Genomic DNA, 25971 nt, shown 5'->3' on the forward strand with positions numbered 1-25971 from the left:
GCGGGCGGCAGCCTGGTTCCCGCGGCGCGCCAGCAGCACTGCACGCAGGTGCGCAGCCGGCGGCTCATGAAGGAGCTGCAGGACATCGCGCGCCTCAGCGACCGCTTCATCTCCGTGGAGCTGGTGGACGAGAGCCTCTTCGACTGGAACGTGAAGCTGCACCAGGTGGACAAGGACTCGGTGCTGTGGCAGGACATGAAGGAGACCAACACCGAGTTCATCCTGCTCAACCTCACCTTCCCCGACAACTTCCCCTTCTCGCCGCCCTTCATGCGGGTGCTCAGCCCGCGCCTGGAGAACGGCTACGTGCTGGACGGCGGCGCCATCTGCATGGAGCTGCTCACGCCGCGCGGCTGGTCCAGCGCCTACACCGTGGAGGCCGTCATGCGCCAGTTCGCCGCCAGCCTGGTCAAGGGCCAGGTAAGCTGGGAGGAGGCCGGGGGCGCGCGGGGCTGGCCCCTCGGCGCTCTCGCTCCTGGTGCGCGCGGGGCTGTGTCTCTACCCCAGCCTGCCAAGGGGAGACGTTCCCGAGCGCCTCCGCTTCTCTTCCCTGAGCGTTTTCTTCTTTCCCTACTTTTCCATCCCGTCTCTGCGGGTCTCCCGCTTGTTCCCGGTCGGTCCCCATCTCTCTAGAATCCGCTCTCTCCCTCTCCGCACACCCTCCTCTCTTTTCTCCTCTGCTGCTTCTCCCCTCTGGCTCTGCTCCTCTACCCTCTGCCCTGATCTCCTGACCCGCTGTCCGCGTGTGCCCCTCCCTTTCCTCCTCCTCCGCCCCCGCCCCAGGCTTCCGCTCTCTCCCCCTCCCCCTCCCCCTCCCGTTTACCCCCTTCTCCTTTTCCTTGGCTTCTCCCCATCTCCTGACCCCACAGTCTCCCTGAGGGTGGAACTTCGCGTGGACTTAGGAATCTAAGTATCCGGCCCAGTTTATTGCCCCCTTCCCTGCCACACACGCAAAGTTTTCCCCCCCCCCAACAACAACTCAGGGGGGCTCTGCAGGTGGGGGGCTCTGCAGAGGGCCTGCTGCCTGCTGGTGAATCTGCTCCCCTGCTCTGCCCCCTCTTGACCAGCATGTAGCGCAAAGGTGAAAATTTTGCTCTTGAGAAATTTCACTGGAGAGGCAGAGGTGTGGTTTGAGTGTGACAAGGCCAGATGACCTCAAGGAAATGCATGGTACCTGGCTCCTTCCAGGACCATCACCTTCTGGGTAGTTGTTCAAGGTCTTGGTCTCTCTCAGACCTGTTTCTTCCTTCCGGGTTACCCCTGCCCCGGAGGGTTAAATCCATTATCAGAACTAAAGATTTTTAACTAAATACTGAAATCAGGGGCAGGCTTGGTGCCTGAATCATCTCACCTATTGCACCAGACGGCAGCTTTACCAAAAGAAACCCCAGAGAACTTGAGAGCAGAGAATGAATGAATCTTCTGAAATTTGTCCCCCCCACCACCACCAGCTGCAGGCAGAGGCATGATGGTTTTATCTTCCCACATTATATGCTCCTGATCATGTTCAAGTTGGCTGATGTTTTCCCAAATCGCTATTGAACATTACTTAATAAAATTATAATTTAATATGGGCGTCTTTTAGATTTATGAAGAATCCCTGTTTTGTTTAGGAGTCCCAGAATGACCTCGATTTGATCTTTCTACAGCTAGCATTTCAGAAGCCATCAGTCCCCTGTCACCTGCCTCTGTCCCTTTCACGGCAGGATCTTTCACACTAATCAAATAATGCTTGTTCTGCCAATTTCACTAGAGGTGGAGCCCCTGGGATTCCAGGCAAATAGCATTGTGACTCCAGTGGAGAAAGGCACTTAATTCTTGACTGAGGTCTGTTGTTACCAAGTACTATCTTGCTAGTCCATCTTTTCTGGGGTTTAGCTTCCGCTTATTTCTCGCGTTCGAAATAGGAGGGACCTGGCGGCTCTAGAAAGGTGAGGTTTAATGCTTTAACATCAGAAATTCAGTCTGAAGCCTGTGGTTCAGCGCTGGCTCTGATGTGAAGAGCCTGTGATTCGATACCAGCCACGGGGGTGGGAGAGGGTCCCGGTTTATGTTATTATCAGGATTTATACAAATGATGGGGAAAAATATTTTGCAGAAATGCTTCTGTTATTTTTTCTGAAAGCACTGCTAATCAGAACTCTCTGGAACACTCTCTTACCTTCTTTCATTCTTCAGAGAGATGACTTTGGGGATGAGGGGCAGAGGAATATCATTTTGCCTTATAATCACAGAATCATAGCATTTAGATTTGGAAGAGATCCTCAACCACAGCCTGCATTTTGAAAGATGTAGGAAAGTAAAGATTTCAAATGAGAAATAAGGACGACTTTTTTAGGAGAGATATATGTCAGTAAGTTAAGTGTTTTCCATGTTCACATGAATGCTATGATTGATAGTTCTCTTGGTGCCCCTGCACTTCTATTAAATTAGGCAGGTCCTTGTGTATATATGTCTTTTCTTTGTAATCCAAATTGAGAGTCTTCATACAGTCAGCAAGTCAGGGACCTTATTGTTGAAAGTAATTATCAATATTTTTATTTATTAATTTCAAAATCTTACTTAGTTGAACTCGGGGCCCTCCATCTAGCATATTGTGTTATATCACTTATTCTAAAGTCTAGTTATGAAATATCTGAAAGGGAGGTGAGTACTCAGCAATTTATAAAAATACCAATTCAGTTTCTTTGCACTTTTCGTGCTGACTTCAACATCCAAAAGAGAGTCGTGTAGGATATACACAAACAACTCGAAATGCAGTGTAAGAACAGGAGGCATGAATGTTCATCAGTGTTTCAGGATTCTGTGCAGGAAAGGATCCTAATAGTGTCTCAGGGCCCTCAGCGTTAGGGTGCCTTTCCTGCTTTTGTAAATTTCCTACCTACAGGTTGTTCATTGCACTTACTGCAGTTACTGAGTTATTTCCGTAGTTGAAGGTAGTTAAAGGACTTTGGGAAAGCAATCAAAATACCTGATTAGGTATTCAAAGAGAATCAGGAGTGCTACCAAACCAATGATTACTTTAAAAGGCAGAACCGTTCCGTTCTAGTTACATTCCTCCATCTGTCGGCACTTTCGTTTTTCTTAAGCAATGAGATTAGAAAAGGCTCGTTTTCCTCTTTCATAACTACTAAGTGTAACTTTCTGAATTGGGGATATCCTAAGTTGATTTTGTTTCTCTACCTTTAGAGAAATCATAAAATACTTTTAAGGGTTTCATTGGTAATATTAAGAAAAGATCTGCTTAACCATTTTGTGTATAGTATTAATGTTTGCGTTTATCTCATGGTGTGACAGATTCAGTCATTTCGTGAGACCTTTACCTGACTTTTGGGGCCCATGTTATCAAAATCTCTCTTGTGCTACCTTATGGATTGTGGTTGTTTTAAATTAACTTAAAACTTTCTTGTATGATATATTCTTTGTAGAGATAATGACATACATACCTTGCCTGTTTGTTTATTACCGAATCCTCTTTTGACTACAAAGAGACATTTTAGGTAACTCTTGGATCCTGCAATTAAATGAAAACTCCCCGTACCTGGGAGGGTCCTGCCCAGGCTGGGCCTTGGCGTTCACTGGCATGTGTACCAGGTCTCGCACCTGGGATGATTGATGATGCAACAGAGACCCTCTCCTTGCAGCTGTGTGACCAGAAGGCACCCAAAAGTAGCTTGAGGGCGCACTAACTCAGGGTTCTACTTTCACATCAGTTCGCCTCCTGAGTGTCCCCTTTTTAATTAGTTAGACATCGCCAGGGGCAGGGAACCAGACGGCACTTGGAAGACAGTTCCTTACTCCTCCTCTGTCCCCTCAGTGCCAACCATGCGCCTCAACCCAGCATGAGGACGATGTGGCAATAATAGCAGCGGCATTTACTGTTTGCTCCATGCCAAGCTCTGGGCCAGCGAAGCACTTAGGGTGTTAACCTTACCTGATTCTACTGTTTCCATGGTCACTGTACAGGTGAGGAAACCTCAGCTCCACACGGTCAGGTGAAATTAATGCAGCCTCGTGTTCTGACACTAGCAATGAGTGTGAGCCTCTGAATACCAGTCCACATTAGTAAAAGTCAGCGACGGCAGAGTCACACCCAGGCCACCTGAGCCCCTGGGCGTCTCCAGCCAGTGGTTGGCGGTGACCGGTGTGATCGTCATTTGTGTCCACAGAAGACAGGTACACAGTCAGCTGTCAGCAGAAGAATGAAGACAACAGGACTAAAACACCTTCAGTTCTTAGTGTTTGAATTAAAAATTGCTAAGCGATTCCGGAAGAGTTATGTTTCCTGACAGCACTAGTTTCTGGAATTTTTGAACACAGAAAACTGGTAGATGTTGCCACGTGTCATTGTGTGATGAAGAAGTAACAGGCTCTGCAGATCAGCTCTGTTTGACGATAAAGTGCATCTCTGAGGTCGACTTTAGGGCTTAAAGTGTTCTGCACCATGGGTGTCACTGAGAATCTTGCACACGGGCGCACACACACACACACACACAAAAAAACACACACACACACACAAACACACACACACACAGCCTGTCTTCAGAGCCTCTTCCAAAATACTAGGCCTGGAAATAGCTTTTTACTTATGGCTACACAATCTCCAGGTCTTATCAGAAAAAAGTAATGAAGATAAACAGCCTTGTGGGTTCCTAAAGTTTATTGGCTTCTGGACTATTATAATTCACACAACATTTTTGAAAGCCCTGTGTGAGTGTGCTAGGGCTACTGTCACAAAGTCCCACAGACTGGCGGGCTTCAACAACAGACATTTACTTCTCACAGCTCCAGAGGCCGGAAGTCTGAGCTCCAGGTGAGAGCAGGGTTGGGTCCTTCTGAGCTCCAGGCCTCGGCCCTTGGCTTGCAGACGGCCATCTTCTCCCTGTGTCCTCACGTGGTCTTCCCTCTGTGCCTGTCTGTGTCCTAATCTCCCCTTCTGGTGAGGACACCAGTCGTATTGGATCAGGGCTCCATCCTAATGACCTCAGTTTAACGTGATCACCTCTGTAAAGACCCTGTCTCCAAATACAGTCACCTTCTGAGGTGCTTGGGAATAGAACTCCAACATATCAATTTTGAGGGATCACAGTGCAGCCTATAACAAGCCCAAACAGGAATTTCTTAACCAATCCAACCTCTTATTTCTCTAGAGGCTATTGCTGGTTTGCAAAGTAACATAAATGATGCCCATCCGTGTGAACACAGGACCACACCGAGGAGACCCCAGGAGGGCCTACGTGGAATAGAGAGATGGTGGCCGCTTTAAAGGGAAGCTGGGAGAACCTAGCGTGTGAACCGTGACAGCCAGGGGGTGGGCCCTGCCATGTGACTCACCGAGGAGAGTGGATTTGTGGAGGAGTCTTATGAGTCAACCGTGTCGTTGTGTCCTGTGCCCATGTGTAGGTGACGGAGGTCATTACCACACAGGATGACGCTGCAGCTTGAAGTCTCCATGTACTCGATGGTTCGGAGAAAAAAATAGCTTGTTCTGGTATCAAGTGGGACGGGGCAGGAGGACGCAGACAGGACTCTGCATCCTAAAAATAGTGCCGCGCCAACTTGGCAAGCTCCCACGTGCCCGCTCCCTGGCGGGTCTGCTCATCCCAGGGCTGACGGTGCAGTTAATAATAGTAGTGGCTTACTTTACCCAGAGTTGTAAACTTTTGAGAATATAAAGTTACAAAAAGAGGATGCAAGTGCATTTCTGTTTACTTTTCTGATTTATAGTAAAGGGTGTGAGAGGATTGTTTTCCTTTTTAAGGGTCAGGAGAGTTTGGGGGGGGGGGTTGGTTGTTTGTTTAATGGAAGGTGCCAACATGAACAGTAAGTTGAAGTTTGTTTTAACCCAGAATCCTGCCCTTTCTCATCCTCACGAACAGGTGTGTGTGAGTCCAGGTTTAGAAGGAAGGCAGCCTCAGTGGTACCACTCTGGGGACAGCTAAGGAACCAGCCAAATGGCTTTCATGGCTTTTTTTTTAAAGCAGCCACAAATAGTGGGTGCTTTGAGCCACATTTCAAATCTCCTGAATCCTAGATTTTTGCTGTGTTGATAGGGTCGTGGGGAGATGGGGCAGAGGATGGGGATGAGGTAACTCCTTTCCTCTCTTTCCTTTACTTATGGCTACACAATGGCCGGTGGTCCTCAGCCCCAGGTTAATTAGATGCTTCCAGGAACCTTTAAATTATTCCAATGCCAGGCCCTTTCCTCAAAGATTCACACTTCTTGAGGCTAAGATGAGGCCCTGGTAGAGGCCTGTTGGAAAATCTCCTACGTTGATCTAACGGACAAACCAGGGTTGGAAAAACCACCCTGGACCAGAATTACTCATCACGTCTACCATCTTCGGTACATCCTCCCACCAACAACCAGAACAGGGAGCTTCAGGTGATGGTGGATGTAATGAACCCCTTACCTTCCCCCCTCCCACCTTGATTGGACTCACTGTCCTGTGTCCACCCCGACTAGCCCTCTGGAAGCCCTCCTTTTGTAGAGGAGCTCATCATACAGCCCAGTCCTTCCTCCCTGGACCAAGAGGGAGTGTAAACCCTGAAAAAGGAAATGTGCTCAGGAGAGTTGCTCACCCCCGGATCAGACACTGTTGTGAGGGCTTAGGTGCGCGGACCGCCCAGAACTGTGGATAATTAGCTAGTTCACACAGCACAGGTACTGAGTGTCCACTCTGTATCAGGCACACACTGGGCACACGTTGGTGAATCAGATTCACGGAAAGTGCCAACCACGGAGAACAGACTGTCTAGTAGGGATAAAGTGCAACCCACTCACATTTGTCTGTGATGTACCAGGCAGCTCCGCAGTTATCGCTTGCTTAGTATTTGGGTGGGCGCCCATTCACTGGTGCAAGTGGCCTGGACACCTGGCAGTGGCCTGTGGGTGCGCCAGGGACTTGAGAGAGATGGGGTCCTGGGCTCAGCAGCATCTTCCAAACTTCTGGGTGACGTTCCCAGAAGGAATGCTCATTGTTACGTGATTGTAACACTGAGGGTTAGCCTGTTTCTCTGAACATAGTTTCCCTGCTAATAAATGGGAGGATCAGGCATTTCCCAAAACAGACAAAGGAGTCATTGTAATGGCAGAAATATTTCCAATAACATCTACGCTTTCCTACCCAAGGAGTCAGCAGACTAAGATAAGGTTTAATTGTTTAATTCCCCATCGTCACACACTTTATTCCTTCTTTCCTTCCTTCATTCGGGACCCGTTTGCTGAGGGTCTACCATGACTTGGGCACTGAAGACGCATGGTCTTCAGCACTCCTGTGGCGACCTTCCCCCATTCTGTGGGTCACCCCTGGTCCTCTCCGCTAAGGGCAGGAGGACCAAGGCCCCCAGATCGAGAACCTCTGGAGAGGAAGCAGAATTGGGACCAACCAGGTGGCAAAGGCTTGGGAGAGGAGGGCGGGGCGGGAGCGGGGAGCCGGGAGGAGCGCCAGAAGGTGCCCTTCCCCACCTGGCAGGCCTAGGTGTGGTCAGGCAGCAGACTAACCGGGCCTCCTCGGTCACGTTCCCAAGCCTGGCTTTTCCTCTCCTCCCTGCCCTCCTGCCTCCATAGAGGCTTATCATCCCCTGCTTGGATTCGTGGGATGCCCCTGTCCAACCTCTCCATCCGTTTCCATCCTCCCTGCTGCCACCTTCCTGGGTCCTCTAAGACGCACACCTGGCTTTCTCACACCCTTGGTTATGACGGGGACGGAATACATCCAAGCGCCCAATCACTGCCCAGCCTAGGTGCAACTCTTCCACCTTCCACAGCCCCCAGGAAGCCCTTTTCCCACCAGCCCCTCCAGCCACAGCACACCAGCAGGTCTCCACGTTTGCTGAGCTCACAGGTCCGCCCCCATCGGGAAAGCACCCCCTCATGCATCAGTCGAGCCCTGCCATCCCTCAGAACCCTGCCGAGATGTCTTAACTCCTGCAGAAGGCCCCACCTCCAGTAAGGGCATCGGCTCCCTCCTCTAAACACCTCTGCGTTGTCTGGAAGGTGTTCATTTCTACTCTCATCCTGCTAGACTGCGTGTACCTATTTCCAGCTCTGTTTCCCCTTCCCCTCGCCCAATGCCCAATACATTGTATGTGCCGAATAAATGTGTCCACTGTGCAACTTGCACAACTGCACACACACCCCATCCCCTCCCCTCGTCGCTATTTGGAATACGGTAAGATTGTGAACTTACCAGGTGCTTGCCGTGGGCCAGCTGCTGTGCAAAACGCTTTAGTGGGTCATGTGATTAAATGCTTTCAACAGCCTACGGGGTGAGCGCTGTTGTTATTCCCATTTTACAGAGGAGGAAACCAAGGCTCGCTTAGCCTGGGGAAGGCAGAGCCCTGCAAATCTGCGGGTTGGGGTCTTCGGGAAGCCCCTTCCTCCAGTGAATGCCTGAAACTAACACAGATGAGCTGCCCACAGTGGCCACTGTGATCCCTCCCCTCACAGAAGTGCTTGTTTTTCCTTTGATCACCTTTATAATGTATCCTATGAAGTATCATAATCTTAGAGAGCTCATGAAAGACAAAGTTTCTCTAACTGTAGGATCAACCAGTAAAATTACATAAAGCTTAAAGGAGGTTGGCTTAATTCATAACTAAAACTAATCTAATAAAACGTGACTTTGAATTCTGCTGGATTGAATTACAGTGATTTTTGTTTTAGTAATTTTATTTAAAAGGGGATCCCGGCATCTGCCTTTTCATTGACAAGAGAGATGGATGCCTCTTGGTTATTCTCGCAGATCCGAGAAGAACCAGAGGCCCCTTCCTGCCACCTCTGAACCCCAAAGGCCACCCCAAGCATCTGGGGACATCTGAAGACCCCTCCTCAGAATAATGCTTTTAAACGCACAAAATAAAATTCATAGGCTTTCAAAGGAAAACAGTCATGCTTAGAAATAGTTATTGCTATTTTTAAAAAGTGATGAACTTTTAAAAATAAAATATGAAACTAAAAAGCATGGCTTTATTAACACATTTAGTATCAAGGTCTAGTTACTGTCCTAACTGGACATAGGAAGGGGAACTGATGACATTTCAAGTTGTCTACAGTAACTGTCATATGATTTTTAAATGTCTGGGGTTTCTGTTGGTGACAAAATCAAGGCAATGCTAAATCTCTGCTTTGTTACTTCCAATCACAGTTAAATGAAGTGCTGGACTACAGTTAGGGTTAATGAAAATAAAGACATTTTTTTCCATCCAGGTTTGTGTTCCCTGGGGATGCATGGCCCCAAGAACCCCAAGATGGTAGATGGCTCTAAGTGTTGACAGCTGTCTTGGGAAAAAACTTAAAGTTTATCATGCAGCTTATGGCCAGAACCTCTGGGAACGAGGTTTAGGAGCCCGACATATAGCTCAGTCCTACGGTGATCTTGTTGGGTGGTCACAAAAATCACAGGGTAGCCTCCTCTTCGCCCTCTCAGAACTGCCACCTCTCCTTGTGGACTCTTGTCATCACCTCTGTGGACTCTCCATCATCAAGTCATTTTGCACCATCAGGTGTCAATTTCAGATAAGAACCACGATCATGTTATTGACCAAGCACAGATCTGAGAGCTGTTTTTTCACCTCTACAGCCTTGCTCTCTAAGAATCCTATTCGTTAGCAGTATCTTTAAATTAGCTTAATTTTTTGCTGCCGCTAAGTTAGAAAATTACATAGAAGAATATAATTATTTCAAACATTTACCTTTATCACCTCTCAACGCACACATTGATACTGTTCCATATTGTTGAGATTCTTTATTAAAGAACACGATGTTCACTTGAAAATTTTTGAGCCACCATTTTGTTTCAAGATGAAAAGCCGGTTCAGAAATCAAACGTAAAATTTTTTCAAATGCTGTGGGTTCCATCAGTTATCACAGGTCACACAGAATGAACACAGATTTCCTCAGTACAACTGAAAGAGAATTTCACCGAGTCAGTGACCCTTTGCCTGACTGAGACCTTTAGGAAAGCTTTTTTCTGTAATGAAATTCAAGAGAAATCTAGTTGAAATGTTTGACCTGCATACGTATATGTGATATTTCGACAATTGGAGGCTAATCAACAAAGAACACCAATCTTCTCTTATTGCTTAGCAGTTAAGGCCCTGAGCATCTAGGGTAAGTCTTCCTGCATTTGGTAGGAAAGTGACTAGATGTCTTCAGGGTTCTTTCCAACTCTTAAGACTTAGATGAATGCAGCCAGCATTCTCACAGGGAGCGGGAACAGTATACGGTTCATTGGTCCTCCAGGATTTTTATGCTGTTTTTGTTGTACACTCACTGATTTCCCCATAGTTTAGCAATATTGAAGTCTGAAATTCGACCTCTGAGATCACTAGAGACATGAAGCATCCTCCTTTCCCCCGGGGTTCTCAGCCTGCAGTGTGTATCATTCTGAGAAAGGGTGTTATCTTCTTCGTGGAAGTGGAGTCTGTAACACTATCTAAATCAGTGTGTGGGCCTGGGTGGTGTTGCCATAACTACCACGTTAGGTTGGTAAAGTTTTCAGCATCGTAGTCAGCAAATAGAAACGGTTCTACCCAGCACTGCTCAGGTTGTTTTTTTCACATTTACGTATGTCTCTTTTTCCCACCTGTAAGCTAATCATTTGGCTGTCATCAGATCTTTTGACTGAGGTCATTTCAGTCGCCCTACCCTAAGAAAAACATCCAGTCTGCAGCTTGGCCCTGACCATGTACCACTTAGAGTCTCAGAGGCTGGCTGGTCTCCCCATTCAGATAAGGATACACCCAGCAGCTGTTGGTCCGCACCTGATTTGATTGCCTCTGGGGCCAGGATGCTGCACAAGAAGAGGTGACCCTTGTTTAACCCTTTCAGGCCATTTGAAGAAAGGATAGATGGTCTCACACCATCTCTGTGGCCAGAAGAGCCCCGGAGACTTCAGAACTGGGTCTTGGTCAGTGCCCAACCCAGAAAGACACCCATGGCCCTGAACTCTAAACCCAAGTGTGGGAGGAGATGTATGAAGGATGCAGCCAATGGCAGGATGTAAGAGGCATGGGCCTGCATGGAGGAAGGAGTGAGGGTGCTGCCAGCAGGTGCTGAATGTGGGTCTGTGATTGAGGTGGGCAAAACAGACCCCCATCCTGGAGCAATACTTGCATCCACTGTTTGCTCCTTACAAAGCACTTTACCTGTGTGGTTTCCTGGAGGTCCAAGACGGCGGGGAGTCCAGCTGGGGAGCCAGGCAGGCTGGCAGCCCGGAGGGCACAGCAAGTGCCTGTTTTCTTGAGCTCCCAAGGGCAACGTGATTGAACCAGACCATCATTCCTCAAGTAGGAACTAAGGGCTTAGTGAGAATTTCCAAGGGGCATCTTCTCTCCCTATTGTCTCATTTTGTAGCATCATTAAGTAGAAGTTGTCAAATATTCAAGTCTGAAGGACCACTAACTAGAAAGAAGACAGTCCACCCTGAAGGGCTGGACAGAATGAGCTTGTTACAGAACTCGGGGAGGTAAAAGAACGCCCTTGCTAGTGTGCATTCAGGACATAACAAGCCTCGTCCAAAATTCCTGGGGACAGTCCCCATAGAGTCAATGAAAACTTACATACTGTGCCATTAAATTAAGTTGCCCCAAAAGGCTGAGGGAAATATTAAGATTTCTTCTGCAAGGAAATGCTTCTGACATGTCTGCCTTCGAAACCTACAGTGAATTTTGTAATTTGTTTGGTCTTTAGAACAATGCAGTGATACTAACTAGTCTTATAAGTCAAGCGTAGTTTGAGTGAGTGATAGAAAGAAGGGAGAGTTTTTCATAAGTAATCTTACCTTTCAGACATATGAATGTCTAAATCATCCATTTATTTGCTACTTAGTATCTTCCTTTCCTTTTCGTGTTATTTTCTTTACATAATTACAGTGAATATTGGTGCATTGTACCCAATCTTTATTTTCTTCATTTCTTGCCAGTCTCATTTATCCCACTACTTTCTGCTACTCTTCTAAGTTAGTAAGTCACAATATTTACAGGTCGGTAGCATTTCAGAAAATTTTTCAGAATGTTCTAGAAGGTTTTACTCTGAGGTTGGGTGAGTGAATCCTTTAAAATTATTTCTTGCAAACCTTGAGCATGTACCATGTGTTAAATTTATAATACAGTGATTCCAATACTTTTTTTACTTAAACAATAAGACTTTTACTTATTACAGATTTACTTATCTAGTTTACTTATTACAAACCAGAGCCATGTACAACAGAGAGTCTGGGGAAAGAATACGGGTTTAGTAGTGACTGGAAGGGAAAAGAAAGCCATCAGTGAAGAGGAGGGTAGTGTTTCCTCCGAGCTGGGCTTTGGGTGGGGTGCCCCTTCATTTCTCTGCACTGGCGTAGACTGCAAAATTGTAGGCCTGCAGTGTGGCCATTACCTGCTCCCACACTGCCCGGCCCTCAAGCCATGGTCAGGCCATAGAGACTAGGTGTCAGGCCTTGATCCAAAGATCTCCCCAAACCTAGTTAGGCTTAGCATTTGTGCTATGATTTTTTTTTTTTTTTTTTTTTTTTTTTTTGTGGTACGCGGGCCTCTCACTGTTGCGACCCCTCCCGTTGCGGAGTGCAGGCTCCGGACGCGCAGGCTCAGCGGCCATGGCTCACGGGTCCAGCCGCTCCGCAGCATGTGGGATCTTCCCAGACCGGAGCACGAACCCGTGTCCCCTGCATCGGCAGGCGGACTCTCAACCACTGCGCCACCAGGGAAGCCCTGTGCTATGATTTTATGCTGAATTTTTGTTCTAGAATATGCTAAGGTTTTTTTTTTTTAAAACAAATTTGTTGAATCTTGGGATTAAGCAGAGCTGGGGAAACACATAATCCCAGATTTCAGTGATGCTTATTGAGCTGTGATAACATTGGCATTTCCTTGCCATGCAAAGCAAATTCTGTCCCCAGTATAACATGGTTTAAAATCCTGTGCTAGGAACACCGAAGCTACAAGAGATTTGAAATCCTGCACCACACAAAATTCCAAAGTCATGGTGGTGAGTTGTCTCATCAATGAAAAAGAAATGGGAAATAGCCCCAGTCAGTTCCAGTAGAACTGTTAAGCACACAGATTCTCCGTTTGTTTGTTCGTTTGTAAGGTTCTGAAGTCCTTTATCAGAAGTAGCTGATTTCACTCTCTCATATGTGAGGGTTCTTGTCCACTTCTGGCTGCTTTTCTCAGTTACAGCTGGACTGGACTGGTTATGTGGAGGTCAGAGAGAAAACAAACTCCTACCAGCCCTCCCTGGGGCTCAGAGGGTCTGGGGTCTGGGAAGGCCACCTTTGCAGGCCTCACTGCTGGGCTGCACAGCCCTGCCCCGAGTGTACACACAAGCCTCCGGTCACAGCCAGTGGGATGCTAGCACCTCCCCAGGAGGAGCATCTCCCCACAGAGGGAGCAACTCCCCATGGGGGCAGCAGTTCCCTGTAGATGGAGTGCCTCTCCTGGGGTGGGGGGGGAGAGCAATTTGGTGGGGCTCCCAGGGGGCGTGTGGGATCCAAGGGGACTAGCCCAGCCCTTGACCCTAGTAGGCAGTCCACAGCTGTTGTAGAATGAAGTTGAGTTTATGACCTTCAGGTACCGCAAGACCATGAATCATCAAAGAAAGATTAAGGGTGAAGGGTGCACTGTAATTGCAGTGTCGGGAAAATGGACACTTTTAGCAACAGGCACTCAATCAAGATGGTGTTTTCTGGTTGATGCTAAGTACCAAAATAATTTTACCCTCTGCACTGTGACCATCCCATGTGATTTAAATTTTTTGTTTTTCTCTAAACACTGAATTGATTGATCCTGGTGTCTTAGTAAGTGAGAATTCATTTTATGAGGTTTTGTTTTTGATCATGTGCCCTTGAAATGTCATTATTCTATTTGCCAGAAAATACACCAGGTGGACACTGGATGGAGGCTGGTGTTTAGGGTCCAAGAGACAGTGGGTGAGGGTCCCTGCCCACTGTCTTCAGATGATCAGTCCACACGTAGGGTTCCGTCATTATTTTGTCAAGCAATTTTAATATGAAAGAGCTTCCCTGTAACCATCTCTTTTGTTTCTCTGTCGTCTTATCCTGATTGGAGGTTTCCGTGTTGCCATATAAATTCATTCTCTCCTCCCTCCCTCCTTCCATTCAGCTTATCGGAGCCTGTAATGGCCTATATTATTACTGGAGGGCTCACACCTAGTCAGGGTGGCTAAACAGACATTAATTTCTCACAGTCCTGGAGGCTGGAAGTGTAATATCAAGGTGTCGGCAGGGTGGGTTTCCTCTGAGGCCTCTCTCCTTGGCGTGTGGACAGCCGTTTCTTCCTGTGTCCTCACATGGTCATCCCGTCTGTGTGTGTCTGTGTCCTAATCTCCTCTTCTTACAAGGACACCAGTCAGGCTGGACCTGGGCCCCCTCTACTGACCTCATTTTACCTTAATTACCTCTGTATAGACCCTGTCTCCGAACAGTCACATTCTGAGGGGTTAGGACTTCAACATACAAATATTGGGGGACACAATTAAACCCATAACGGATTCTTCCTTTCAAAGCGTGTAAGTTCTAGCCATTTGTTTTCCTCTCCTGACGTTGACCTCCGATTCCGCATCTTCCCGTCGTTGTCCCTGTACCTCCAGGCCCCTTGACTGAGTGACCAGACGTTTCTCATCTAAGCAGCTCCTGCCACATCCACACGTTCTCCTCATCACTGTTAGGTTTCCCACGTCTCTTCGTTTTTCCTGGCATTTTCAGAATCTTTCTTTTCTACTTTTCCCCAAAGATGGCAATTGCCTTTGCTTTGTCACGCTTTCCTTTTCTTCTCCACCTGAAGGGTTTCTTCTGGCTTTGTTTGCTGTGGGCTTCTCCCCCTACTTTTATTAGAGCCAGTGATCAGGGGCTCCCCGTCTTCTCTGGCGCCCTCCCCCAGCTCCCCCTTTATCCCTGCATGCCTTGTGAGTTTTGCTCCACTTTTCCACGTCACAGCTCCTGTAAATCTCCCCATTCCTGCTCCCACGTTGCTCCTCCCGTTTTTCCGCGGTTGACCGGAGTGTTCTTTTCTTTCCGTTCTTTCCAGCCGTCACTGTCTCCCGCACCCGCGTCCACACTGGAGCAGCCGTCCCTCCTTTTGCCTCTCTCTGGTTCAGGGTTCCCTCTCCTCCGCTTCACCGGGGTTCTGTGCCTTCTTCTCCTCCCGGTCATCTCAGCCCTGGGGGCAGGCGGCTGAGGAAAGGAATGCTTGCTCCGTGCATTTTCCTGGGGGACTGTAGACCAAAAGAGGACTCTGGGCAAAGCCACCTTGCAGAGGGGATGGTGTCAGGCAGGCAGTGTAGACATGCCGGGTGGACCTAAAGGGAGAGATGCTGATTGGTTGATGATTATTTCAGATGATGGCTTGGGATTCAGTGATCCTGGAAGGCCGCACTAATGGACCAGTTGAGGTCAAAATTATAGTGAATATGCTTTAATCCAATTGATTTTTATGCTGATACACCCAAGTTGATGCATGTTTTTAATCAAAAGTGATTTTTATCATTTTAGATGTCTTTAGATGTAGGAGGCTTTCTGAAAGCCCTCATTTCCATTCTTATGGTATTTTATTCATTCAATTTAGTTACGTGAGAAAACAGTTCTTCACTGGTAAATTTATTGATCATGTCTGAAACAAGCACTTAAGAGTTTGAGGGATACATCAGATCGCAAGGCTTATCAGGGAGAACAATTTTATTCAGCCATTTGCACTGTGCATGCATTCTTGTCTTATTGAAAAGTAGAGGAATTCATTAAAATATCCCACAATATCTCCACCAGCCTGAGAACAGGCTAGGACAGCCCTTCGTGATGATTCCCGGCAGAGGCAAACGTGATTTATACACACAGCCATCCCCGTCTCCTTCCAGCGTCCTTGAACTCCTCTTGTTCAGCTCCGGTCCACCTAAACGATCCCTCCTATCTCTGGTCCTCTTGGAACCTGGAATTCTGTAGAGCAAGACAGGCTTGGTTTTATCACCAGCCTTGACAGAGGACAGTAGCACTGTTTGAGCCCTTCCTGCATCTCTTCAATCACAATTATGTTATTTCTGTGGATCCAGACAAAATGCATTGCAGATGACACTCAGCATCTTTGCCACGATTGATTGCCAAGGCCACCTGACCCCAGATGTTACTTGAGTGGAGGGATTTTTCCACAAACTTCACAAATATCAGAGTCTAGCAAAATGTCATGAGACTGAGCCCTTAATACATATAATCCAAGGTTTCTTATAAAATAAAAATGCATGTTTAAAGTTTTAAGGTAATTTTCTTATTCAAACAGCATACACTTAGAGGTTTCATTTTAATTTCAGGATGATATCGCTGACTTTCACAGGATCATAATTAAAATGATCGGTGGGGTTTTTTTCTTCCACTAAATGCATTTAACCACAAAAAGCTAATTAAATGAGAAATAACAAATAGGTTATCTCTGTTGCTACTGACTTTGATCTTCCCCCATGATGATAATGATTTATTAGAGAAGTAGATGGCTTTAATTCGGTTCAATTTAATTCAGCCATTGAGTTGGAATCAAATGCCCTTCTGCAATGAAAGTGAGACCAGGAGATGTTTTTTTTTTTTATCTTTATTTTATTTTTAATTGACTTTATTGAAGTATAGTTGATTTACAGTGCTGTGTTAGTTTCTGCTGTACAGCAAAGTGATTCAGTTCTATATATGTATATATATATATACATATATATATATATATACATATATATGTGTGTGTGTGTGTGTATATATATATATTTTTTTTCTTTTTTATATCCTTTTCCACTGTGGTTTATCATAGGATATTGAATACAGTTCCCTGTGCTCTACAGTAAGACCCTGTTGTTTATCCATCCTATATATAATAGTTTGCATCTGCTAATCCCAAACTCCCACTCCATCCCTCCCCCAACCCCCTCCCCTTTGGCAACCACAAGTCTGTTCTCTATGTCTGAGAGTCTGTTTCTGTTTTGTACATAAGTTTATTTGTGTCGTATTTTAGATCCCACATATGAATGATGTCATATGATATTTGTCTTTCTCGGTCTGACTTACTTCACTTAGTATGAGCATCTCTAGGTCCGTCCATGTTGCTGCAAATGGCATTATTGCCTTCTTTTCAATGGCTGAGTAATATTCCTTTGTGTATATATCACATCTTCTTTATCCATTCATTTGTCAATGAACACTTAGGTCACTTCCATATCTTGGCTATTATAAATAGTGCTTCCATAAACATAGGGGTGCATGTATCTTTTCAAATTAGAATTTTCATCTTTTCCAGATATATGCCCAGGAGTGGGGTTGCCGGGTCGTATGGTAGTTCTATTTCTAGTTTTTTGAGGAAGCTCCATACTGTTCTCCATAGTGGCTGCACCAATTTGCATTCCCACCAACAGTGTAGGAGGGTTCCTTTTTCCAGGAGACATTTTACGATAGACACTCAGGTAAGAGCCCACATTGGTCCATGGGCATCACAGGCCAAAAACGCCAAGGGGAGCCGAGGTGCAGGTGTGTTTCTGTGCACCAGCGCTGAGTCCAGAGACTCGAAGGTCCTTAGAAGGAAGCACATGGTGTAATGCCTTTGTCCCTTAAATGCAAGATGGTCCCTCAGAAGACTGTCCTTCCCAGAGGGCAGTCTGGGAATGGCCTGTGTCCCCTCGAGGCAGGGATTGTGATGAGCTGGTTATAAGATGCTATTACAGCTTTATCATCGTCATCATCATTAATTTTTTCGATTCTTACCATGACTATCAGGGGCGCAGGATTTCCTGGAGGGGCCACGAAATGCATAGATTTTGTGGCAGTGTACAAAATGTTAATGTTGTATGTTATTCTGTTTAATGTGTAAAATTTTTAAGTTTTTTCTGATTATAGAAAGTAGTACATGCTTATTGTACAAAATTCACGCAGTACAAGAAAGTACAAAATAGAGAATGAAGAGATCCGGAATTCCACCTGCCAGAAATAATAATTTTTTACACACACACACACACACACACTCACACACACAATTACACCAGTGTAACAACTTAAACAGTAATGGAATTATGCTCTGTGTGATGGTCTGAAGTTTGCACATCTTTTCTCGCCAGTGCACTGTGGATGTCTGAATATTAGGTCAGCTGATCTAGATCGAGGTCACTCTAACAGGCCACGGAGGACTTCCCTGGTGGTGCAGTGGTTAAGAATCTGCCTGCCAATGCAGGGGACATGGGTTCGATACTGGTCTGGGAAGATCCTACGTGCCACGGAGCAACTAAGCCCATGCGCCACAACTACTGAGCCTGAACTCTAGAGCCCATGAGCCACAACTACTGAGCCAACGTGCCACAACGTGGCACAACGTGCCACAACTGAAGCCCGAGTACCTAGACCCCATGTTCCACAACAAGAGAAGCCACTGCAATGAGAAGCCCATGCACCGCAACAAAGAGCAGCCCCCGCTCGCTGCAACTAGAGAAAGCCCATGTGCAGCAACAAAGACCCAATGCAGGCAAAAATAAATAACTTTATAATAAATAAATAATTAAAAGCCCACCGAGCACCCTGGGTGTGGAATCGTGCATTCCTGATCTGTCCTCTGGGCAGCCTTCCCTCTTATCTTTCCTGTACATCACAGTCACTCACTTGCGCTTCTGTTACCATGAAAGACACTCCCAGAAGTGGGTCACTGGATCAGAGGGTGTGGACACTCACATATTGATGGGAGAATGTTGTCAAATTGCCTGTCATCAAGGTTATGCCAGGTTGCATCCCATCAACAGCATGAACTAGAAGCCTCCCCCCACCTCAGTAACTATTACTCCAATCGTACTTCCTAATCTCATTGACGAAACAGATCTTTTATTTTCTTAAACTCTACACTTAACTGTCTCCCTATTTATTTATTTATTTAGTCTGTGTATTTGTGTTTTTTTTAATGGAAGTATAGTTGATTTACAATGTGTTAGTTTCAGGTGTACAACACAGTGGTTCAGTTATATATATATGTATATACACGTGTATATGTGTATGTATATATATATATATTCTTTTTCAGATTCTTTTCCCTTATAGGTTCTTACAAAATATTGAGTATGGTTCCCTGTGCTATACAGTAGGTATACAGAAATGTGTATCTGTTAATCCCAAACTCCTAATTTAGCCCTCCCCGCCTTTCCCCTTTGGTGACCATAAGTTTGTTTTCTATGTCTGTGGGTCTATTTCTGTTTTGTAAATAAGTTCATTTGTATTTTTTTTTTAGATTCCACATGTAAGTGATGTCATATGATATTTCTCTGTCTGGCTTACTTCACTTAGTATGATAATCTCTACATCCATCCATGTTTTTGCAAAAACAGATCTTATTTTTAAACGTATGTATTTCTTATTTTATTGAGGTATAGCATCTGTATTCATTTGCTAGGGCCACCATAACAAAATACCACTGACTGGGTGACTTAGACCACAGCCATTTATTTTCCCACAGTTCTGGAGGCTGGAAGTCCAAGTTCAAGGTGTGGGCAGGGTGGGTGTCCTCTGAGGCCTCTCTCCTGGGTTTGTAGATGTGTTTCCTCCGTGTCGTCATGTGGTCATCCCTCTGTGTGTGTCTGTGTCCTAATCTCCTCTTCTTATAAGCACACCAGACCTATAGGATTAGGGCTCGCTCTAGTGACCTCGTTAACCTCAATTACCACTGCAAAGGCCCTATCTCCAAGTAGAGTCACTTAGAGATTAGGGCCTAGATCAGCTGAGGAAGACCTGATGGGGCGAGGACCTGCTTCCAAGATCACTCACATGGTGTTGGCAGCGTCCAGGGGCCTGGTGTCTGCTGGCTGGGGCCTCCCCTGTTCCCTGCACCTGGGCTTCTCTCTGGGCCAGCTGGCTTCCCTCAGAGGGAACTGGTGAGAGAACGAGAGAGAGCCCAAAAACACAGAGGCATCATCTCAGAAGGGGCATCCCATCTGTTCTGCCATAGTCTGTTCATTAGAAGCAAGTGACAGGTCCTACCCACACTCAAATCACAGGGGCATGAACACCAGGAAGGGGATCATTGGGCCCAACTTAGAAGCTGCCCATCACAGGATGGGCAGTACTTGCTGGTTTTGTCAATATGGCCTTTTTTTTTTTTTTCTTGCGGTACGCGGGCCTCTCACTGTTTTGGCCTCTCCCGTTGCAGAGCACAGGCTCCGGATGCGCAGGCTCAGCGGCCATGGCTCACGGGCCCAGCCGCTCCCCAGCATGTGGGATCTTCCTGGACCGGAGCACGAACCCGTGTCCCCTGCATCGGCAGGCAGACTCTCAACCACTGCGCCACCAGGGAAGCCCCAATATGGCCTTTTTTGATTACATTTTCTAAACATTTATTATTGATATATAGGAAAGCTATTAAATTTTCATATACACATGATGTATTTACATAGATATGTATCAACTTACACCTCATTTTTACTGTGACTTTTTCTTTTTGCCTCAGGTGCAGAGAGAATTAGGTTAATCATGGCCCACCAGTCTTTCTCTCTCCTTTTACTGAAGAAATGATCACTAATTTTGAAGTAGTTTCATTCATCCATCTTTTCATGGCAAGAAATGTTTGTTAAGACCCATTTCCTCACCCTATGTCACAAGATACACCCCTATATGATTTTCCATTGGCTTTATAACCTTGGCTTTATAACTTTACCTTTTGCATTTTAAGTGTAATCCATTTGCTTTGTGTGCCATCAGGTAGGAGCCCAGCTTCTTCATGTACTGAAGAACCACCTGGCCGTCTTCCACTGTCTTACTTTTTTGCCATTTTTATCGTGTACAAGTCCCATACAGATGGGATTCTCTTCCGTTCCACTCATCTATCTCCCTGCTCCTGCATGAATATTATTCTGTCTTAGGAATACGGCCTCCTAGTCTGTCTAACAGTGGGTAGGTCAAGACCTCCTCTATGCTCTTCTCAACTCTTTGTGGATCATTCATGCTCCATGTGAATTGTTTTCAATTGTTTGTCAAGAATTTTATCATAGTAGTGAGCTCTTGTTTCTGCAAGAGAGCATCACACATCACACATCACACATCACACATCAGTATCACACAATGAACGTGTGTTTCCTGCACACACTCTGATGTGGGCTGGTGCCCCTCTCCATCTTGTAGCATCTCCATCTGGAGCATGTGAAGCAGATTCACAGATTCCCAGCAATGGAGGCTGAGGATGGGTGAGCACAGCAGCTCTTACTGCCCACACTCAGAACGGATATGCCCACTTCTCACCGTCCACTGGCCAGAACTAGCCACACGGCCACAATCTGATACCAGGGAGGTGGGAATGTAGGAGAAGCATGTGGCTGTTTCTGGAGAACCAATGCTCTCTACCACATCAAGTTCCTCAAAAATAGCCATGTCTCAGACTCATCAAATTGTACACATTTAAATACGTACAGCTCTTTGCATGTCAATCATACCTCAAAGTGGTTGAAAAAAATTGCTAAGCCGTTAGGATTTTCTACATAGGCAATTGTATCATCTACAAATAATGAGGTCAACAGAATATTGCATCCCATGGCACAGAAAACCTCTTAATACCATGAAAGGCAGGCAAGCAAAGCCAGAGAGAAACGATTATTTTTGCCGCTTCAAATATCAAGATTGAATAAGCTTGGGCTTCCCTGGCGGTGCAGTGGTTGAGAATCTACCTGCCAATGCAGGGGACACGGGTTCGAGCCCTGGCCTGGGAAGACCCCACATGCCGCAGAGCAACGAAGCCCGCGAGCCACAACTACTGAGCCTGCGAGCCACAACTATTGAAGCCTGCGTGCCTAGAGCCTGTTCTCCGCAACAAGATAAGCCCCTGCAATGAGAAGCCCGCGCACTGCAAAGAAGAGAAGCACACGCACAGCAACCAAGAACCAATGCAATCAAAAAAAATAAAAGAAGGATTGAATAAGCTTGATTTTTGTATATTTGAATCTCAACACAAGCCAACATAAATATTACATAACAGAGCCAGGAAGTTTTGAAAAATTACCCTTTTACCATTTAAAATATCACTGCAAGATATACCTGAGATTAACTTTCCCATTACTGGGAAAAGGGCAGTTTTGCTGATTTACTCCTTCACTCCCTTTGACGTGTGATTAGTGCCTCCAAAATAAACCCTCCCCCAAATTATTGACTGTAAACATGTCAACCCATTTTATGAGGTACTTTCAGTAAAAGTGAAAGATTTTACTTTGAAGTTTGTTTTCGGAAAATGTCGACTTTGTTAAAGATTCCTATTGGAAAGCTCTGATCAGAACTGGCGTGCTGGTTGGTTTTGATCCCGCAGGGCTAATATTGATGTTGGTCTGTGCTCAGTGTCTGGCTGGTACCATCCACCACCGCAATCTGTGACTCCGTGGAGATCACCCATCCAGCATGGAACATTAGTTCTTAGGCTGTTACTAATGAGGTGCAAGCAGAAGGCAGTATGGTGGGAATGGGGTATACTGTGGTCAGATAAGGTTGGGATATCCTGGCTTACTCAGAGCCATTAAAACTTCTTAGAGCCAATAACATGATGATATTTCTTGTGAAAGTTCAGACGCAGTTCTACGATGCAAAATTTGGCATCGTGGGTTTCAAGTCTAATTCCGGCAATAGTTGCTGAGGCACACTTCCATTTACTACCTCTGCTGCCACAAAGAAGTGATCTGCCCCTTCATTCTCCACTGGATCATTTGCCAAAGGACGAGTGTGTCCACCTCCCGGGTGAGGATCAGATGAGCCAGTGTGTGAAATACCGTATGGGACAGGTTTTGGGAAATGGCAGCCCATGTACTACCTTTTCTTTGGAATTCTGGCTGGGACGTAAAGGAGCCTTCAGAGCAGCGCTGATAATCCTATAAGATTCCTCATTCCCTCCTCAGGGAGTGTGCTGGTGCACACGCTGGGTGCCGGTTATGTAGTTGTGTGATGCTTTCATTGAGGCCTTGGGTACCCAAGACAGTGAGTAGAGATGCCATAGCCTCACATGTTCATCCTGACACATAATGAGAAGTGGTTTTGTTCACCTCCAGCCTGTGCCCTATGTTCACAGGCATATGAAAACAGGTGACTGTGGGAATAAAATACATAATCATAGCTGACCTGAATTTGCCTTAGAGACTAAATCCGTACATTATATCCATGGTTAAAATTAAGTATCCAAAATTGAAATATAATTCCCTTAACTGACAATAGGCTAGCAACTGACAGCCAGCATGGCTTTCTCATTTCTTCCCACAAATGTTACCGAACGAAACTTGGGTCTGCTCGCCCACACGCAGTAAAGCCAATCCACTGACACCGGGTTGTGGTGAAGGAAAGCACCGTGTTTTTTCCAAGGCATCCAACATGGGGCCGAGCAAGAAGAATGGGTAGCTCATGCTCAAAAGACCCGAAGTCCCCAACAGCTTTCAGGGAAGGGTTTTTAAGACAGTGTTAAGGGTGAGGGTCGAAGGGTGCCAGATCAGCTCATGGAAGTTTTTTTATTGGCTGGAGGTGAGGTAACCAGGTGGTATTTCGGGAGTCAACATCACCAACCTTCTGGTTCCAACCGGTCTGGGGTCTAGGTGCTTGTGGGCAGCATGCAGTTAATTTCTTCTACCTGGTGGGGACTTAGTATCTGCAAAACAGCTCAAGGATATGGCTCAGGATGTTATCTGTAGCTCTTGAGAAGGAACTAAAAGTCCTTGACTTTGTTTTATGGCTAAACTATTAGTATTTTGTCTTGCTTGACTGTTTTCCTTTGTTTCTGCATTTTTCACTTCTCTGATTAGATTTGTTCTTTGGGACTCGGGGAGGGACTAGAAGGCTAAAGCTTTTCTGTAAACAAGAGGTGGGGCTAGGGGAGAGAAGTCTGTCCCCCAGAAGGCCCTGCAGTGTCCAGCTACGTTTCAAAAACTTAAAAGTAAGAATCTTCAAAATATTTGATGTATGCCGTTGTTTAATTAGAAATCTAATTTATAAAAAGTGCATTATTTAATTTTATTACATTTTAGATGTCTTGATAATATATTTGTACTCAATTTATATAGTTTTTATGAGGCTTAATATAAAGTCTGTCATTTAAGAAGAGTTCATGTATCTGCAAAACACAGTTTGTATGTGTCGTGTGTGCAAACAGACCTCTAGGATTTTTTTCTCGAATGCTGTGTCTTTATAGAGGCACCATTGGGCTCTCTGTGGCTAAATCAGTTTTCTTGGCTACATTAATCGTTATTGTGTACAATTATATTGACCAAATAGTTACCCAACTTGATCTTAATAAAGAAAACTAAAGGAACTGGATTTGCCATGGTGTAGTCTTGACCTTGAGATTATGTTGCTAATGATGTATGAATCAGAGGTTCCTTTTGGTCTCACTTCTAAAATTCCCCAAATCTGTGGGGTTTGGTAGCACCTAGGAAGCTGCTGCTTACTGCCTAGATAATGTGGGAGGAATGTTTAGAAATCCGATGGGGGTCCCAGCTCCAGTCCTGACTCCAGCATTTCTTGATGGGGTGACCCCATTCCCCACCTGCCAGCCCCCACTTCCACCCTTTTTATCACGGAAGGTAATAGTTGCTCTCTTTGCCACACCAAGGAGCGAAGATGCAAATGAGAAAAGTCAGTTGAAAATGATGTAGAAACCATAGCAAGCTTTGCAGGGATTGTCCTCAATTTGTAAAACGGGTCTCATTTACACAGCATTGTAAAGCAGAAGTAACCCGCAGGTCGATCATAAGTCAACCTGGCAATTCTGTCTCCTTTACAACGCCCGCCCTTTGTGCTTTGGCGTGCTCCTTCAGCAGGGATGTGTCGCACATGCATCCCTGCGGCTCTGTGGCTGCAGTTCTCAGCACTCACACGGGTTTTGATAAAAGACAAGCTCCCCGACCCGTCACGGGCAACAGCAGGTTCGTATGCTCACGGAAAAGGACTGGAGGGAGGGAAAGACTTCTTCCTCTGGCTCCAAAGCTCAGTGCCTTCGTACAAAAGAGGAAAATTAATTTGGGGAAACAATGAAATGACACAAATATAATCCTGATTGAGATGAGAGGAGGTGGTGGGGCTAGGAAAGGACCTAAGAGTCTGCTATAAATAAATAGTCTGATATAAATAAATAAAATGATCTTTTTTTTTAAAGGGACTGGCACAATTGGGCATATTGCCTGAAAATCCTATTTAGCATTTAGATACGATTGTGAAATGCTCAATTAAAAGTTGGACCAGTGTCGTGCAAACCTGCTGATAATCTAGGCATATATGGGGCTGAGCCACTGCAGCAAACCACCCAGTATTTATGTTTCCATCACTGATGGCTGCTTTCTCTAGTACAGCAGAGCACTGAGGGGCAGGGACTCTGGAATCCAACTGTGCGAGTTCAAATTCCAGCTCCACCACCTACCTGCTGTGTGACCTTGGACAGTTTAACTCTGAGCCTGTTTCCTCATCATGATGGCGGGTATAGTGATCTCTCTGTGGTGTGGATTGAGCGGGTTTATACATGTAAATCCCTCAGAGCTGTGACTGAAACAAGTTTTACCTATGTCGTATTACAAAGTATGCGCAGTTTGAAAATTCCCTGTGATGTTTATAAAAATCACTGACTGAATTCTTTTCTCTGCTCATTATGATTCTGAGTTCATCAAAAGGAAAGGATTCTGTAGCAGCACGCGTATACAGATACAAGAGCTGAAATCAGAACATCCCTAAAGTGATGACCTAAAAGTAATAATAGCCATCCCAGGTGCTTGTAGAAAATCACTTTTTAATTTTTATTAGGTCAACCAAAATCAGCCCCTCAGTTTTCTAAGCTTTTCCGACAGAGACCAGAAATTTGAATTTAGAACCAACTTCCTTTCTTGATTACAATCTTGAGACTATTTTCTGGGAACAGAATACCACGTTTTCCAGAAAGATCCCCACCCCCTTGCTTCTCAACACAGAGCAAGCTACTTCATGCCATATTGTTGCCCTGCATGTTCTCACAAACAGA

The 25971-nt window shown here is 45.7% G+C and overlaps 1 protein-coding gene across 1 annotated transcript in view; it reads left to right on the forward strand.

The window, feature by feature from the left end:
• The window catches only part of UBE2QL1 (ubiquitin conjugating enzyme E2 Q family like 1), a 45425-nt gene that overhangs the window by 676 nt on the left and 18778 nt on the right, over positions 1-25971 (forward strand). Inside the window, exon 2 of the mRNA XM_029216079.1 lies at positions 1-420. Within this exon, the coding sequence (XP_029071912.1) occupies positions 1-420 (420 nt within the window). The remainder of the gene's footprint in view (positions 421-25971) is intronic.

This window comes from Monodon monoceros, unplaced genomic scaffold (genome assembly GCF_005190385.1).
Source record: "Monodon monoceros isolate NGI ecotype Baffin Bay Population unplaced genomic scaffold, NGI_Narwhal_1 Super_Scaffold_12, whole genome shotgun sequence".
In the NCBI taxonomy this organism is placed as follows: Eukaryota; Metazoa; Chordata; class Mammalia; order Artiodactyla; family Monodontidae; genus Monodon; species Monodon monoceros.